This window comes from Erpetoichthys calabaricus, chromosome 13 (assembly GCF_900747795.2).
Source record: "Erpetoichthys calabaricus chromosome 13, fErpCal1.3, whole genome shotgun sequence".
Taxonomy (NCBI): Eukaryota; Metazoa; Chordata; class Cladistia; order Polypteriformes; family Polypteridae; genus Erpetoichthys; species Erpetoichthys calabaricus.
Genome location: NC_041406.2, coordinates 139,526,773 through 139,545,611, shown reverse-complemented (window position 1 = coordinate 139,545,611; position 18,839 = coordinate 139,526,773). Strand labels below are relative to the sequence as shown.

General features: G+C 44.7%; 1 protein-coding gene and 1 long non-coding RNA gene across 2 annotated transcripts; both read left to right on the top strand.

The window, feature by feature from the left end:
- Window positions 1-5,078: 5,078 nt before the first annotated feature.
- On the top strand, window positions 5,079-18,076 carry hey1 (hes-related family bHLH transcription factor with YRPW motif 1). The gene is made up of 5 exons (XM_028817582.2): window positions 5,079-5,617; window positions 5,978-6,044; window positions 10,946-11,029; window positions 14,785-14,866; window positions 16,702-18,076. The coding sequence occupies exons 1-5, from the start codon at window positions 5,532-5,534 to the stop codon at window positions 17,274-17,276; spliced, it is 894 nt and encodes a 297-aa protein (XP_028673415.1). The 5' UTR covers window positions 5,079-5,531; the 3' UTR covers window positions 17,277-18,076.
- LOC127530091 (uncharacterized) lies at window positions 9,991-10,488 on the top strand. The gene is made up of 2 exons (XR_007936626.1): window positions 9,991-10,275; window positions 10,374-10,488. It is a non-coding gene; the product is annotated as an uncharacterized LOC127530091 (long non-coding RNA).
- Window positions 18,077-18,839: the final 763 nt, after the last annotated feature.

The following is an 18,839-nucleotide window of genomic DNA, read 5'->3' as shown; positions in this document are numbered from 1 at the left end:
GAAGATCAGCCGGATTCAAGGAATTTCTGCAAGGGTCACAAGTCAGTGGCCATGCCACATGACGATGGCACAATACTTTCAGCAGATGGCCTGACCTGGACTACGGGTCAGATCGGGATTCTGTAGTGCTGGCTACTCAAGCAAACATCCACCTTCGACCTCTCTGTGCTGGCAGGACTTCCCACAGTGTACTTGAATCGCCCACCAACTCAGGATGAGGTCATCAAGGCTATTAGACAGATGTCATCTGGGACGGCGCCTGGGGAAGAGAGTTTCCCACCAGCGAGTTTTCATTGTGGCAGCTGTCGTTTTGTAGAGCAACTGACTGACGTGTTTGGCCTAAATTAGAAGGAGGAAGCAGCCACCCTAGAATTTAGGGGATCTCCTGATCATCTGCTACCCCGCGCTCGGGGGCAATCGAGACATCTGCAGTGATCACCGTTGTGTGTGAACCCAGTAAGATGTTGGCTGTAGTAGTCAAATGTGCAAATCCTGAAATCCAATGTAATGGACACGGGTTTAAGACCACAGCAAAGAGTGGATTCAGAAAGGCTTCAGACCCCTTCACCTCCTGCATACTTCACTGGTTTGTAGATTTAATTTTGAAATGGAGACATTTGCCATTTTTGCCCATCAATCTACACTCAATAACCCATAATGACCAAGTGATAGCACATTTTCGAGAAGGTTTGCAAATTTATGGAAAAAAAAATAAACTGAAATCTCTCCTCATTAGAAGTATTCAGACCCTTCATTCAGTACTACGTAGAATCCCCTTTAGCAACAATTCCACAGGAAGTGTCTACAAGCGTTGCAAATCTTGATTTTAGGTGCATTATCCCATTGTCCCTGGCAGGTCCCCTCAAGCGCCATTGAATTGGATGGGAAGTGTCCGTGAACTGCCATCTTTAGGTCTCTCCACACATGTTCGTTGGGGTTTAAGGTTGGTCAAGGAGAGTCAAGAGACTTAGCCTGAAGCCACTCCAGTGTTGTCTTGGCAGTATGCCTCCGGTCATTGTCATACTGAAAGGTCAACCGTCACCCCAATCTGAGCAGGTTTTCCTCAACGACCTGTCTGTCTCCCTGCCCCCCATATATGATGCTCCCACCACTATGATTCACCAAAAGGATGGTATTAGACAGGTGATGAGCAGTGCCCGCTTTTCACCAGACATTGTTCTTGGACTTCTACCTAGAGAGTTCATTGTTTGTCTCGACAGACCAGAGAATCTTTTGTCTCTGCTCTCAGAGTCCTTTAAACACCTCTTCCTCAAGACTGGCCTCTCTCTACTCACTCCACCATAAATGCCTGACTGGAGTACTGCTGAGATGGTTGATTTCCATCTCAGCAGAGGATTTGTGAAACTCTGTTCAAGTGACTACTGGGTCCTCGGTCACCTTCATGACTAAGGCTCTTCTTAAAAGGTTAACCAGCTTGGCTGGACATCCAACTCAATTACTGATGTCACACAAAGCTTTAGAAATGGTTTGATCCCCTTGGTCTGATCTCTGTCTCCTCACAATTTGATGACCGAGGTCTACAAAGAATTCCTTGGACTTAAAGGCTTGGATTATGCCCTGACATGCATGGGGATTTGTATGACCTTCTACATGATGTCCAGTCACTTCAGTTTGGCGGAGGTAGAGTCCAGTCAGATTCTAGAAACATTCAGGGGAATTAAAGCAAACAAGCATCCACAGCAAAAGGTCCGAACAGTTCTAGGTATGAGAGATTTCAATTTTTGATTTTTAATAACTTTGCAAACCAATCTGAAAACGTGTTGTCACTTTGTCATTGCCGAGTACAGATGGATGGGCAGACATGGCAACTTTATCCATTTAAAATGAAATTTACAACGCTGTAAAGTGGACAGAAAGTGAAGGGGGTCGGAATTCTTTCCGAATCCACTGTAGGTATTGAGATGGTGAGGCTTTAACAGATTCAGACCGGGCGTCCAGATGGATTTGTCTATAATATATATATATAATATATTCCATTCGGCAAACATCCGCCATGGTGCCCTCTTCAGTTGCGAGAAGCAGATCATGGAATGTTGCATAGTTTACTGTCAAATAATGCAAAGAGTACGCGACACATGTTTCGCCGTGATTTGGGCACATCAGGCGTACACACACTATATATATATATATATATATATATATATATATATATGAGAGAGAGAGAGAGATAGATAGATATATCACCCACTATCTCACGATGAAGTGATTCACTGGGATTTCCTGCGGCACCAGTAAGGCCGTGAGTGGCTACTGAGTATTTTCAGCCCTTAATTCTCAACGTTGTCTTTAAGGGCTGTGGGCAGTCATCCGGTTGCACCGTCATTTCGTGGAACAATTGAATTTAAGACATTTAAGAGATTTCAGTCCATCAACATCTGGTATCAGCTGGGAGATACAAGGCTAGCTGCAACCTAACATATCGGGGAGGGTACCCCAAAAATTCCGGTATTTCTTAGAAAACATTATTATAAAACTTACAGTAAGTCCACTTTAGTCACAGTTACAATCTTCTCCTTCAGATGCAACCCACTTGTCCCTGGCACTTCTTCCATTTCTGCTCACATTTCGTGTGCTCTTCTGCGATTTTTTATTTTCTTCTCTGGGTTTCCTTCTCAGTGATAAATTTTCTTCCCTTCACTCTTGATTTTAACTTTGGGAACAAAAAGAAGTGAGATCTGGCGATTTCAGGGGTTGCAGAATATCAACCCCATTGTTTTTTGGTCAACAGCTCTTTTGACTGACATGTCGTGTGCAGGTGGGCTGCCAACGATGCAAAATCCAGTTTTCCTGGCACCATTTCCTCAGATGTTTTTTATTGCTTGATGCTTTTCTACAGACGCCTCAGCAGTTCTGTGTAATGTCGTTAACGAAACTCTTTATTAACAAGTTAGTCAGCATCGAAAAAAATCGTAGATTTCCTGTTCAATATCACACAATGTGCCTTTTTTCAGTTCAGTGAAAAAAAAAAATCACCGAAATCACACACATGACTGTAGAATAAATTCACAAATGTGCAACTCGATCAACTCGGCATGATGCCACTCGGCGGACTGATTAACAAGACTGTAGGCACCTGATACTGTGAGGCCCTGGGCGACCGCAGCCACAGGTGTCTGACAGTTCTCAGGAAACATGCGTTATCAGGTTGGAGTTAAGCCTTGGTGGAAGGATGTGAGGGGTCATGGAATCCCCTACTAGCTAAGATGTTCCAGCAGCAGATCAACCAGTGTTGATTTCATTTTTTTTTTTGGTGGAGCAGGGATGACCATGAGCTCCACCGGTCCTACTGGACAATAGGATGGTGTAAGGATGAAGGAGGGAGGCTCTGAGGGCCCCAGTTGGTGGGAGTTGGGATTGTGGACCATGTGTGCGGTTTCAGCCCTGCTGATCAGGGGCTAATATCATAGAAGGCTCCCAGTTAAGTTTAGGGCAGATTTCAAAATCCTTCTTTTAACATATAAAGCATTAAATGGCGGAGGTCCGGCTTACTTGTCTGAACTTATCATGACTTACAAACCAGAGCGCACATTAAGATGTCAAGATGCTGGTCTGCTTATGGTTCCAAGGATTAATAAAATAACAGTGGAAGGTCGAGCTTTTAGTTACAGGGCCTCTAAACTGTGGAATGGTCTGCCTGCTACTATAAGAGATGCCCCTTCGGTCTCAGCTTTTAAATCCCGGCTGAAGACTCACAACTTCAGTTTAGCACACCCTGACTAGAGCTGCTGATTAACTGTACAGACTTCATCTCTGTTGTTAGTCATTAGCACTAAAACATAAGTAACATGATAGTTAGAATTGGATACTAACCCTCACTTATTCTGTTTTTCTTCTCGGTACTCAAATGTGGCACTTGGTGCCACGGCCCACCTGTCAAGTTGTTTTGCCTGCCTAAGGTAAAGTCATCCCTGATGGAGGATCACAGGAATCGTGAGAAAGAGGGGTCCTTTCATCGGATTGGCTGGCCCAACACTGTTTCAGCCATAGAGTGGCCAAATGGGGGAGGCAGCTTGATGGATGAGGTCTCCAGGAGTCTAAAATTATCCAAATCTTATTATGTGATATCATCTACTGTTAAATTCTGCTCCGTACTTCTAAAAATTTTTTATTTTTTATATTTTATTGAGGCATTGTGTATTGTATTGTATTGACCCCCATTTTTTGACACCCACTGCACGCCCAACCTACCAGGTAAGGCGTCTCTCTTTGAACTGCCTTTCCTAAGGTTTCTTCCATTTTTCCCTACTAGGTTTTTTTTGGGAGTTTTTCCCTCGTCTTTGTAGAGAGTCAAGGCTGGGGGGCTGTCAAGAGGCAGGGCCTGTTAAAGCCCATTGCGGCACTCCCTGTGTGATTTTGGACTATACATAAATAAACTGTATTGTATTGTATTGTATAGATGGGAAAGGCACTACATGATAGCGTGACGGATAGAAAGACAGCCAGTTAACCCTCAAGCAATGCATGTATTAGAAAACCCGGCTCCCTATGTGTCTCAGACTACACAGGATAAAGATGACAACTTTATAGATTTGATTTATCCTGTTGACATAATGCAGAATTGTTGTTTATCAAAGCTATTTTAAAACAAGTCTCTGGAACTGGCATTCCGTCAGACCCCTAAAGGAAGATGAATGTTAACTAATCGAGTTTGTTTAAATTGTCCTTTTTTTTTTTTTTTTTAAATAGAGCTGTTCACGTCATTTCAAACCAGTTTAATTACGTGGGGCCAACTCGTGTGCAAGTTTGAGGCCATTTGCATGCACACGTATTATTTATTCTTTTAATTTGGGTATTGAAAGCGGCACTGCGATATGTTAGACGGTAACGCGAATCGTCGCGCTGTTTGCCTCCCCTGCTGTCGTCTGAACACAAGTGACCACAACAGTGGCGCTCGAGCGGCTTTACCAGGCGTACAATTACAGGCTGTTCCCGAGTCCACTCCTCTCCGCCGGCTGAGTTCGTATTCGATTACAGGTTCACACGCTCGCTCGCAGACCGCCCGTCGCCCAGGCCAATTGCCCCATTCATTCCGGAGACGAAGGCAGGCGCGTCTTCTGATTGGCTCGCCGCGCTCCGCGGAGGCGCTTTCCCACGGCCCGCGCGTGCTGACAGCCGGCCAGGCGCGTCACTATGGGTACAGACAGGACAGGCCGGGCTGGGCTGAGCTCGGGCCGTGTGTCGGCTTGTGAAACACGGGGGCGGCTCCGTCGAAGTCTCCGCTCCTTCCTCAACGGTTTCACGCCGACCTCACCCCGCCTCGCCTCGGGGCCGCTGTGACGATTTTTAGGGAAAAAAGGCGTGTCAGTAAATGGAAAAGCGCTGCCGATAGGCTGCTTCCTCTCTCCTCTTCCCGCCCTCACAGCCTTAACCCCGCCCACTCCCTTGCGCACACTGTACCGTGAGAAATAAAACAGTCGTGTGAGGCGGGTGGCCAAAGAAGGTCAGCTGACAGATTAGCGAGGGCAGCGACAGGTAAAGAGGACAACGCAGTGAACGGGACCGCCGCAGACATGAAGCGCTCTCACGAGTACAGCTCTTCGGACAGCGAGATGGATGAAAATCCAGAGTTTGAGAAGTACAGCACCGACGAAAATGGGTAAGTGCGCTCTACCCGAAAAACGCGTGTCGTCTGCTGGAGGAGACGAAATCTGCAGCCGCGAGGGGAAAGAAGTACGTGATGGCTGCAGACCCGGAGACAAAAGTCCGTTACAAACAGGTGGAGGTGGAAACGGCTGCAAAACGGGGCCATTCAGAGTAGCTGGAGGCGTTTTAACTGGCGTGTCCAGAAACACAAGTGACTGGGCACTGCTGCATGGGGAAGAAACTTGGCATGCAGCAAGCATTTTGTTCAAGACAAAAAAAATAAAGAAAGAAAGGAAAGCTTAGCTGTAAACGTTTGCGGTACTTAAAGATTAAACTCGGGACCCTAAAATGTATTTTGTGTTTTTGATTGAAGCTCACCAGAAGGCTCGATGTCACCTACTTCTTCGTCTCAGGCTCAAGCCAGGAAAAGGCGTCGAGGGGTAAGACGAGTTGCTCATTATGTTCTCCCTCATTTTTAACTGTCTGCAATTTTTAATCGGTGTATCTAATAGCCCCTATAAAACTTTCAAGTGAATTATTATTTATGAAATAATTTCAAATATACATATCCGTATTTCATATTATGCCTTTAACATAACAATCCTTAACAATACAGCCAAATGCACATCTTACTATTTCATATTGTGCAATTAACATAACATTTCTTAACAGTAAAACCAAATATTGATATTTGATATAATGCAAATTAATATACCAGTTTTTAGTAATAAAGCCAAATATACTGTACACCTTAATACTGAATAGCATGCTATTGACCTAACAATCCCAAACCATAAAGTTAAATATACCATCTTAATATTTCATATACCGTCCTTAATGTCATTCTTAACAATAAAGCCAACTATACATCCTAGTATTTCATATAGTGCCAATAACATAACATTTCTAAACAATAAAACCAAATAATGCAGATTGGTATTTAATATAATTTAAATTAACATACTAACCCTTTGTAATAAAACCAAATATACTGTACAATGTGATACTGAATAACATGCCATTAACCTAACAATCCTTGACCATAAAGTCAAATACACTGTCTTAATATTTCATATAGTGCCTTTATCATAGTTCTTAACAGTAAAGCCAAATATACTGCACATCATAGTATTGTGTATAGTCCCTTTAACATAATGATCCTTAACAGTGAAGCCAAATATATGTAACAGTATTTAATATAGCACCTTTAACATAACAGTTCTTAACAAGGCATACATTAGTCACCATGTTTGTGTATATAATTTACTTAATAAGATAATGAAGAGGTGTATTAAAGTGCATGGCACCTACCCGTTATTCGGTGTGGTAACTAAAGATCAAAATGTGGGGTCACCAGCAATGTTGAGGGCATTTTTCTGTAGAATTCCAAGCAGACCCCCAGGTATTGTGCAGAAAGTCCTCTGGCCGTAGTCTTCAGCGCCGTTCATTGATTAATCGGCTGTAGAAGATGAATGGCTTTGGACTAAGTGGTTGACAGAATATTGAGTTCTGTGAAATACTTGAATTAAAAGTTCACTAAACAGGAAGTTACACTATTAAATGAGCTGGAATTGATTTAAGGTACATGCCTGTCAATCTGTCCATTATCAAACCTGCTTAATCCAGTTCAGGGTGGGCATGGAGCCCAGAACAGGAATCTGGTTATTCTGTAAAATAACTGAAGTGTTAAACCTCATTTTTATATAAAATAACTGGAGTGTTGTAATTTTTTAAATATATTTGATTCTGAAACAGACGTTTAATGTGTAGACCACCAGAATGAAAATTTCCAGCACAGGGAGGCATACCTGAACGTGGAGTTTTGTGGAATTGAAACCCATCAATCTTTTGCCACCCTGCCTAACCTGCAGGAGAATGGAGCCTGTTCTGCCGACATCATGCCTGACTGAGGAACCTTAACACTGAAGTTTTAGATTTCATTTTATTATAAAATGCCTTGTTATTACACTCAATAGTTGAATTAAAGGATTCAAAGATGCAGCAGTATGGTGGTGCGCAGTGGATAAGATAGTGTTTGTGCAGGTAGATTTCCCCAACTTGACTCCAAACACATAGAAGGTTAGATTTATTTGTAATTCCAAAATGACCTGAAAAGTTAATAGGAATTACTTTATACAAATACCATTGCAACGTTCTACCTCTGATAAGTAGTCTGCTCAGCCTTGCTGGACTCCCATCACCTCCTGTGTCAAATTGTTTTTATTTTTCCAGTATTCCTTCTTTTCCAGCCCCCACCTAGTGTGTGTTGGTCCTGTTTTTGTTTCCACACACACTCCCGATCTGCTTATATGTAATCAATACGGTGCCTTGTGATGGCATGTGGTGATCACACTGCCACCTTATAAGACTGATATCCATTCTGCAAACCTGTAAATCCTACCGTTGCACATTTGTGACCAGACGTCACTGTCACTACCTTCTGTGCCAATCAGCACCCTCCGATTGTCGGCACTAGCCAGTCCAGTGGAGTAGACGAGTGTCGGGGGTCCTGAGGCCCCCTCCACATCACTAGTGCTCACTCCTTCAACCCAGGAAGACACAGTGATGGTGCATTTGTAGCTCTTGCCAGTATCCCTTACATATAGTAAATCTGTTTATATCACCTTTACAGTTATTTATTTGGCTGACGCCTTTATGCCAGACAACTTACAATATCTGAAATGCAGTTGCTTCCATTTTGTTTGTTTTTTCTAATTGCAGCGGGCAGGTGAAGTGAGTTGCTCAGAGTCACACGGTGCCAGTTGCAGGATTTGAACCCACATCCTCAGGGTTTGAAATCCACTGCGCCACACTGCCAACTTGCATTCTTCAGTCCTGTTTTGTATTAAAATGTACTTTTATTCTAGTGGGCTGATGGTTTTTTCCCCCCTAAGTGACTTCTGTTCGTACAGCGAGCCCACTGGCTAGTTAAGAGACCTGCGCAGGGTCTCACAAGTCAGTGGTGAGAATTAATCTGGCATGTATGTGGCTTACAGTCGAGCACAATAGCCAGTAGGCCACACCGCTGCCGCCAAGTCTTTGGGTGAAGTGTGCCATCTGTGTTCTCATACATTATGAAGAAAAGAAAAAACACCGCCAAAGAGAGACCACTACAAATAAATCATTGAAGAAGAAAACGTGGATATTTGTACAAAATCCAAGTTCATTCACTTCACAATCTTTTTGTTTTCCCCTTTTTTTGGGGGGTGGGGGACATTATGTTGCAATCTTTTATTTATCATTGAGATTTGTTTAAGAATACATAAGAGAGTAAGGGGAATTCACCGGGAAAACCCCAGTATGCATAGCAATGCGTCAGCATGTGCCTACAGACAAGACTCTCCACTGCACTGTTCCTCTTTATCCTCAAGTTTAGTGGCCTTCTCCAACTAATTTTTTTTTGTAAACTTATCACTTGACATTGAAGTTATGGATTTTATCGGATTTTTATTTTTCACGCTGCCAGAGACTCCTCACTCTGGAGAATTTCACTGTGAACATTTGATAGTCTTCCTCCTCCTCCTCCTACTATTACTGTCACCACGACTGCTTCAGTGAGTCGGCCCAGTGGTCTCCAGTAGCTTAGCACTGCTGCCTCACAGACCGACTGTCGTGGGTTTGAATCCCATGGGCAGTTGCTTTCTGCACACAGTTTGCATAACCTCCATGTCTTTGTTGGTTTTCCTCCCAAAGGCCTGCAGGTTAAGTTAATCGGCAATTTTAAATTGGACCCTTCTTTAAGTATGGGTGTGTGCCAGAGTGGGCTTTTACAGTGGATCGATGCACCCTGCAGCTGTTACTACTGAGGGGGTCAGGTCCACAACGCAGGGCCATGGAGTTGGTGCACAGAACCTTTGACTCCTACTTATCTGTTTGCAGTTACATTAATATATTTACTTTGTCGAAGGACAACACACAACTTACAAGGTACTAGGCCCTTCATCACTGCCAATGAGAATCATCAGTCTACGTTTTAGCACCCTTTTTTTTTGTGTTCTTTATTTCGCCTTATACAATTTCTTGTATTAGGAATTTGTTCGTTTTCGCATACCCCTTGGGGTCAGAGCGCAGGGTCAGCCATTGTACAGCACCCCTGGAGCAATTGAAGGTTAAGGGCCTTGCTCAAGGGCCCAGCAGAGTAGGATCTCTTTTGGCAGTGACGGGGATTCGAACCAGAAACCTTCTGGATACCAGCACAGATCCTTAGCCTCAGAGCCACCACTCCGTAGTGATGCCGTTGTAGCTGAAGAAGTGACTGATGCTGAATAACAGCCACCTTAATAAAAGGGCACATGTCTGTCTGTGTGTCTGTCCGATTGCTATGTCTATATCATTCCAAAAGATGGAACATCACAAACATTTTTAATAATAGAATGCATTGCATTTGTCATTCCAACAGGTGGTGCATCAAAAAAAACTAATAGAATACATTGCATTTGAAATTCCAACAGGTGGCGCATCAAAAAAAACTAATAGAATGCATTGCATCTGTTATTCCAACAGGTGGCAGGCACATCAAAAAAAAAAACCTAATGGAATGCATTGCATTTGTCATTCCAACAGGTGGCGCATCAAAAAAAAACAACTCATAGAATGCATTGCATTTGTCATTCCAACAGGTGGCGCATCAAAAAAAACTCATAGAATGCATTGCATTTGTCATTCCAACAGGTGGCGCATTAAAAAAAAAATAGAATGCATTGCATTTGTCATTCCAACAGGTGGCGCATTAAAAAAAAAAAAGTGCATTGCATTTCTCATTCCAACAGGTGGCACATCAAAAAAAATTAATAGAATGCATTGCATTTCTCATTCCAACAGGTGGCACATCAAAAAAAATTAATAGAATGCATTGCATTTGTCATTCCAACAGGTGGCGCATCAGACATTTTTACCCCTGCTTTTACAGATCCCATGCCAAATAGCACATAACAGAGACATATGCATATCCAAAGTTAATGCTGACATCTATGTTGATTACATAGATTTTAATGCAGGCAGCGCCGCTAGTTAAACATCATAAGATAAAACTTACTAAATTAAAAGAAAAGTCTATATTTTATCAAAAGACCAGAAGGAAAACTGTAATCAAATCAGTAAATGTGAAATTGTACATTTTAGCACATTATATTAAATATTACATTTAGTCAGAGTTAGGTTATTTTTACCAACTCCAACTTCAGTAACCCAATGATTGTTTCTGACTCCAACTCCCCAGCCCTGCTTCTGAGCTGATTAGAGGGTCCATCCCTTCTTCATCAGAGTGTGTTATGTGTTAACTAACATTCGTCTGCTTCTTACTTTAACAGCCATACTTCTTTTTCCCTTTTTGTTCTTGAAGATAATAGAAAAACGTCGCCGGGATCGGATTAACAACAGTTTATCAGAACTAAGAAGACTCATTCCCAGTGCCTTTGAAAAACAGGTGAATGTTTAAACTGTATGCATGCCTTTAATGTTTGTTGATTAGGCCGCATGTACTCCTGCTCTGGTCAAATCCTTCAGTGATGATGCTGAGGGTGTTAGAGAATCGTTTTAAGTTTTTTTTTGTTTGCTTAGTGCTTTATTTTTGTATTTCTGTTTATAAGTCAGATGTACAGTTGAGGCACTTGTGATTTGTATCCAGTGGTAAATGAGGCTGAATGCCAGTAGCCAGTGCAGTCTGCAAACCTGTCATCACGAGAGTGCAAAGAGGAGTAGAAAATCTGTGGAATTTTAATTTATGTACTTGGGAGTTTTAAATTGCCTTCTGAATAAAACGCGTTAGACGTGTGAATGAATATAAAACAAAGCGGCGGACGTAGAAATAGCGACGCTTCGGGTTTCTTAAGGGACATTGGGAATGTCCTCAGTTTAAAATTACAGAATTCAGAAGGTGACAATGGAGAGTTCAGAGGAAATCTAAAGGCGTTGTTTCCAGAGTATACAGGAATATAAAAATAAATGCACATCTTGTAGAGACAGAAATAGTGAATAGTTTCAATATCTTACATTTTATAAACCAGTGCTATTTTTTCTGTCATCCATCCATTTTCCAACCCGCTGAATCTGAATACAGGGTCACGGGGGTCTGCTGGAGCCAATCCCAGCCAACACAGGGCACAAGGCAGGAAACAATCCTGGGCAGGGTGCCAACCCACAGCAGGACACACACAAACACACCAAGCACACACTAGGGCCAATTTAGAATCGCCAATCCACCTAACCTGCATGTTTTTGGACTGTGGGAGGAAACCCACGCAGACACGGGGAGAACACGCATCTCTACATATATAAAATCCAACATCTGTCTGCTTTTCACGAGAGAACTACTTCACGGATTTAGATCGGGTTTTATTTCTAGAATTTGCTTGAACATTCCGGCTGATTTTGCGACTTTTCTCATTGCGCTATGTATGATAGTTCGCTTGCAGGAGCGATTTATTCACGCAAATCCAAGTGACATAGCAGGCCGAAGGGAGAGGGGAAGTTTGAGAAGTGGGGAGTCGCTCTACCTCTGGTCATGTTTTAGAGTGCACCTCGCCTCCACTTAGCTAGCGATACCTTTTTGTTTATTGATTTTGAAAGTTTGTCCTGTGTCACTACTATAATTAATAATAATAATTCTTTGCATTTATATAGCGCTTTTCTCACTACTGAATGCACTCAGCAATTGCAGGTTAAGGGCCTTCCTTGCTCAAGGGCCCAACAGAGCAGAGTCCCTTTTGGCATTTACAGGATTCGAACCAGCAACCTTCTGATTGTCAGTGCAGATCCCTAACCTCAGAGCCACCACTCTGCCAGTGGGCTGAGCTGTGAGGGACGGCTACTAAGAGATCATTTTGTAGTGATAAACAGTTGATTTTGAATGTGACGTACTCTCTCTGTTGATGATTATTCCTGTGTATCTTTTTTTGCATAAGTCGAGTGTCCTTCCATCTACGCTATTCTGCAGCTGCCTTAGGCCAGCACTGTGATTGATTGGCTATTCAATTATCAAATATGAAACATCATTGCAGTTTTTCTAATTGTTTGTTTTTTTCACAATTAAATGAGCTTTTCAGTTAGTTTCAAATTTTGTAGGCCTTAGGGCCATGAGATCAATGTCATCATCTGAAGACCTCCTCTTCTTCATAAAGCTACCCCCTTAGCCTCCCCCAGCTGGACACCCTCACTTCACGGGCTGCTCCTCGACATCCCGACCATGGGAACCACAATCAGGAGGGGTGACCAGTCACAGCCTGACAACACCGTTGGTGAACAACGCCGTGCTTAATGGCGTGTGTTCGGACACAACACTCACTCTGCTCATTTAGGAAACGAACCACGTACAAGAGCGGCCCCCAGTCCCGCAGCACCTCCCGCAACTCACCATCTGTTCGTTATTCAAGAACCGTTTTTTCCTCCGGCTGTCGTCAGTTGGACAGTAAGGGACAAATCCAATCAAACGTCCTTTTTCCGCATACAGTTATACACACGGTGCAATTGGTCGTGAAATATTTCGGTATTAGAAGCTCAAGAAAAACATAAATATTCTAATAAACAACCACCGCCTCTGGATAATAATTGAGCAGGCGGCAGTAAGATGAGGACGGACCTGCGCTGATGTGACACTCAGACCATGAGAAATAAAATTCTCTGGTCTGATGAGACAAAGATTGAACTCACGTTTGGAGGAAACCTGGCACCGCTCATCACCAGGCCAATACCATCCCTACAGTGAAGCATGGTGGTGGCAGCATCATGCTGTGGGGATGTTTTTCAGCAGCAAGAACTGGGAGACTAGTCAGGATAAAGAGAAAGATGACTGCAGCAACGTACAGAGACATCCTGGATGAAAACCTGCTCCAGAGTGCTCTTGACTTCAGACTGGGGCGACGGTTCATCTTTCAGCAGGACAACGACCCTAAGCACACAGCCAAGATATCAAAGGAGTGGCTTCAGGACAACTCTGTGAATGTCCTTGAGTGGCCCAGCCAGAGCCCAGACTTGAATCCGATTGAACATCTCTGGAGAGATCTTAAAATGGCTGTGCACCGACGCTTCCCATCCAACCTGATGGAGCTTGAGAGGTGCTGCAAAGAGGAATGGGCGAAACTGGCCAAGGATAGGTGTGCCAAGCTTGTGGCATCATATTCAACAAGACTTGAGGCTGGAATTGCTGCCAGAGGTGCATTGACAAAGTATTGAGCAAAGGCTGTGAATACTTATGGACATGGGATTTCTCAGTTTTTTATTTTTAGTAAATTTGCAAAAACCTCAAGCAAACTTTTTTCACGTTGTCATTATGGGATGTTGTGTGTAGAATTCTGAGGGAAAAAATGAATTTAATCCATTTTGGAATAAGGCTGTAACATAACAAAATGTGGAAAAAGTGATGCACTGTGAATCCTTTCCGGATGCACTGTAAAACGTCTGTTGCTGCATGCTGCGGCTGCTAGTTTGACAAGAATGGGCGGCAGACTTGCTGCCAGGCTGTCTTCACGAGGCTGGGGTGGTCACGGTCACAGTGCATTGCAATCTGGTTTGTACCTCTTATCATTGTTAAGTGATGCCGTAGGGGTGTCGGCACTACGATTAGCTGGGGACCAGTCAGCTGAAGCTGGAACCTTGCATTCGTTTTCGATCACTTGTATCAAAATCGGAGTCCGGCAAGTCATAGTCCAGTTCAGAGATAACGGGTAAAATTTCGTCCACAGAGTATTTTGCTTTACGCATTTGCTTTGATCTCTCGCCATTATGTCAGGGCCCTTTTTGCCGTGGTTTGCGCCGTGCTGCTCACACGAGCCCAGGAAGTCTCGGTCAAACCAATGAAGCTAACTGTCCTTCTAGCAACGAGAGTCCAACTAAAACATAACGGTTGGTACTTGTCACACTTTACAGTTGAGTACCATCGTCAACACCTCCTTTTGACAAAAGTCGACATCAGAGTTAAACAATCACACACGGCGTGTCTGCCCAGCCGCTCACCCACCCGCACAGCCCTAGTCGTACGCTCTTCAGCTTGTACTGAAACGGACCCTCGTGTTTCATCGCAGTGTCCACAAGTGCAATGTGCTGATGGGAGTTTGTGGGGTCAGAATGATTCATCCTTAGAGTGTTGGTAACGGAGTTAATCGTTTGTGTTGCTGGGCAGGGTGATGCGACTGAGAGGCAGCGAGCATTTTTAATGTCTGACGTCGTATTTTTATTTCTCTGCAGGGTTCAGCCAAATTGGAAAAGGCAGAGATTTTGCAGATGACAGTGGATCACTTGAAAATGCTTCATGCAGCTGGAGGCAAAGGTAATTATTGATAAAACCAAACCTCGTCTTTTGTTATGTGATCCACGTATCATTTTAGTGCATTAGGAAACAGTTCTGGGAGGGATGGCGTCACAGAGGGTGACAGCGCCAGTCAGTGGTGTTAAATGGATTGTAACTGTTATTCATGTTTATATAGCTCCTTTCTCGTTACCCAAAGCGCTTTATATAAAACTTTGGGCACTTCAGCCACCACCAATGTGTAGCACCCACCAGGATGGTGTGACAGTGTGCTTATTAGGTGAAGAGGGACAACCAGTTAGTGATAGGGGATGATTAGGGGGGCCAGAATAGACGAGGCCATGATGGGCAATTTAGCCAGGACATGAGGGCACATCCTACTCTTTCTTAAAAGATGCCCACAGTGAGTCAGGACATCAGGTTTTATGTCACAGCCAGAGGACGGCCATTTTTATAGCACAGTGTCCCTGTCACTGCACTTGCGGGGGGGCATTGGGATCCACACACAGACCACAAGGATTAACACCCCCATACCCCCCCCCCCCCCCACCTGCTAGATTGCAACTCCATACAGACAGTGACTGACTGACTGGGCTGTGGAAGTTCTCTGGGTGGCCATGTGGGCTTCTCCCCAGCCTTCCTCCCACATCCCAGAGTGCTGAATTTGCACACTACGAGTGGGTCCGGCGCTAGGGGGGCACACACACACACACGCACTGATGGCCCATCCCAGGTCAGTTCCTGCCATGTCCCCTTCTGTTGTCCTCGTTCTGTAAGTAGTGACTTGTAAAGCTTGTATTTTCATTTAACCTGAGAGGCTGTCACAGCCCCCTGTACCCGCACTCAGTGAAGGGCGCTATATGGAAGTACACTGAACTGAACGTGTGCCCGCTGGTGCTGGGATGGGCTCTTAAGTGGAAAAGCGTTATTTAGAAAATGCTTCTTGTGAAATATTCCATCCATGCTTGTAATTTTTTTTATTCAAGTTCATACTAGGATAGTTACCATGCCGTTGAAATAATAAATTCTAAACTTGAGGAATTTGCAAATTTACATTTGGCCCAGTTACTGTCTCGTAGCTCTGGGGACCTGTAGTGCGGCTCCTGCCTTGGGGTGGTTAATGCTGACAGCCCCTAATGTCCACTGAGATGCATGTGTTGGGGTGACTGGAGTGTCCTACTTGACCTGGTGTGTGTGTGAGTGCTGACAAAGATGACACAAGAGCCACAAAAATAGAGTTGGCGCAGCCACCCGCATCATTTTTCATGGCTGCAAATGGATGAATCTTTAGTACAGATGTGTACAGAACTGGTGGTGGGTTTTTAAAGTGCAGCAGAGGAAGTGAGGGTCGTTAGGACCGGAACCGGAAGTGATGTCGTGGGGCTCCGGACTGGAAGTGACGTCATCGGGCTTGTGACGGGAAGGGGCCAGAAGTGACGTCATGGCGGTCAGGTGGAATTTCCCGTAATGGGTCTGCAGTGGGAAAAGAGAGAGGGTGAGTGCACCTCGCCACCCCCTGGTCAGGAGTGGAAATTACCTTAGGGTGGAGTGGTGGCTCTGAGGCTAGGGATTGGCACTGGCAAGCGGAAGTTTTGAGTAGTGAGAAAAGCGCTATATAAATGCAAAGAATTATTATTATTATTGCCTTCCTTGGAGCCCTTCAGCTGCCTCCCATGTATTCGTGTGTGACGGTGCACAAGGGGTTTACCCTGCTGTGGGTTGGCACTCTGGCAAGAGTTGGCTCATTTATTACAGGTGTTGACTTTGGGCGTGTGGTATTGGGGATTGGCGGTAATGCAATGGAAAAAGCAACACACACGTTTATAAAACTTTTTCTTTTTTTGCTTTTCTAACAGGCTATTTTAACGCTCACGCACTCGCTATGGATTATCGATGCCTGGGATTTCGGGAGTGTTTGGCCGAGACCGCACGTTATCTCAGCATCATCGAGGGACTCGACAATACCGACCCGTTAAGAATCCGCCTTGTGTCTCACCTTAACAACTATGCGTCCCAGAGAGAAACCCAGTCTGGAAATGGACCCTCGCCTTGGACCTCTGCGTTTGGAAACCCCTCCTATCAGAGAGGACCCCTGTTCATAAATCAGAGCGGCCGCACAGGCCCCGTGAGTCCCTCGGCACGAGAGCTGCGTCCCCAGCACCGCCTGATGCCCACCTCCCACACGGATGCCGCCTCGCTGAGGGTACCCCCTAACGGATGTTTGCCAGCCGTCCTCCCGGTTGTGACTTCGGCCTCCAAACTCTCTCCGCCGCTGCTCTCCACCATCTCGTCGCTCTCTGCCTTTCCCTTCCCTTTCACTGCTTTTCCGTTGCTTTCGTCCAGCGCACTGACCCCACCGGGCTCGACGCAGGCCGCCATCAGTCTGGTAAATCCTTACCCAGCCTCGACAGCAGAGATTGGCGCGTTCTGAGAACTCATTTTAATCGAGCCGCGAGGCCGGCTGCACTGGGCTGTTATTAATCTTTTGGGTGAAGAGGGTCCATCTTACTGGAAACGCTGCAGGGTTTAGATTTCTTTCTAAAATGGAATTCCGGACGCCAGTCACTGCTGTCTAGTTTAATGTCCGCCAGTACTACTTGCTATTTAAATGTCGGTGTAATGTCTTTTAACAAATGTCAGGCGTCCCCAACCCTGCTGCTCCTGTAGAAATGCTGGTGACAAATACATTGTTTGTGCTCTCCGAGGTGTCTGGAAATTAGAAACGTTCGCCTCTGACTGAAGGCCTCAAGATGTCGGCGCTTCCGATTTACAAGTCATGAAAAGCGGCCAATCCCGAAACAGAGTATACGCAGTCAAATTATTCCAAAATCGCACACCTCGAGACTTAACGTATAAAGGGGCGTGGCTCTCAGATTTACCGTAAATGACCGTACATTACATTCACGGTTAATCTTCCAGAAAGGATAGCAAATGTGTTCACAGTAAGTTTGGAAATATCGAAAAACGGTTCATAACTGTCAGTGTTGCCCAATTACGTCGGCGCTTGTGCGTGGAGTAGGTGGAGTCGAACAGCTCTTGGGTGCTCATCGACGTCGTCCTACAATCAAAGTACGCTCGTCTTCTATTCTGTCCGAACGTTGACAAATCGGACTTTTTGAGCTTCGTTTCCAGGATCTCAACAAAGTCGTCTTTTTTTTTGGTTCAACAATAAGCCGCATTTCAGTGTTGTGTACCAAAATGTTTCTGCTAATAAACGAGGAAATCAAACGTGGTCAGGATGTACTTTTCTGTTTAACGACTTTCTATTTTTCTACATGATTTCTTGGTCACGTGGAGTACACGGACATCAATGGCGGCCAAACCCCACGCTGCCCAGAGCCTTTGGGGTGGGATCTGACATCCTGAACGTTGTAATAATTCTATCTACAGATGATTTTGATTTGTTCATTGTATGCGTTCAGTACATAAAAAGCAACAGGCTCAAGGTTTGTTATGTTAATTAGCAGCCGTCACACACACACGCGCTTCAGAACAGGTCATCCACCTGAGGCCCGGCCAGCACTTGGAGGGGAGACCATCTGAAAAGCTGGAGGCGACGTTGGTGAGGCCAGCAGGGGGCACTTACCCCGTGGTTGGTGTGTGGATGCCAAAGCCTCAGTGCAGTGACGAGGACAACGCCCTTCAGATGAGACACCGGACTCTGGGTGGCCACTAAATGTCCCTGGACGTCCTTCACAAAGATTAGGGTGTACCCTGATGTCCTGGCTCAATAGCCCACCACAGCCAGGTCATTCCGGCCCCCTTATCATCTCTCGTCTCTAATTGGCTCTCTCACCCCACTTCACCACCTGACAAGTAACATGTGGCGAGCGTACTGGTGATAAATGGGCATCATCCAGGTGGGTGCTGCACGACGGTAGTGGTGGTTGAAGGGGCTCCCCACTCACTATATCCAGTAAATGTCAAGAATTATTATTAAAGGCACTATATGAAATATGAATGTAGATATATTTGGCTTTATTGGTAAAGATTG

Coding starts and splice junctions, on each gene's coding strand:
- hey1 (XM_028817582.2), top strand. CDS start 5,532: ATGAAGCGCTCTCACGAGTACAGCTCTTCGGACAGCGAGATGGATGAA. Junction 5,618..5,977: donor TACAGCACCGACGAAAATGG/GTAAGTGCGCTC, acceptor TTTTGATTGAAG/CTCACCAGAAGGCTCGATGT. Junction 11,030..14,784: donor CCAGTGCCTTTGAAAAACAG/GTGAATGTTTAA, acceptor ATTTCTCTGCAG/GGTTCAGCCAAATTGGAAAA.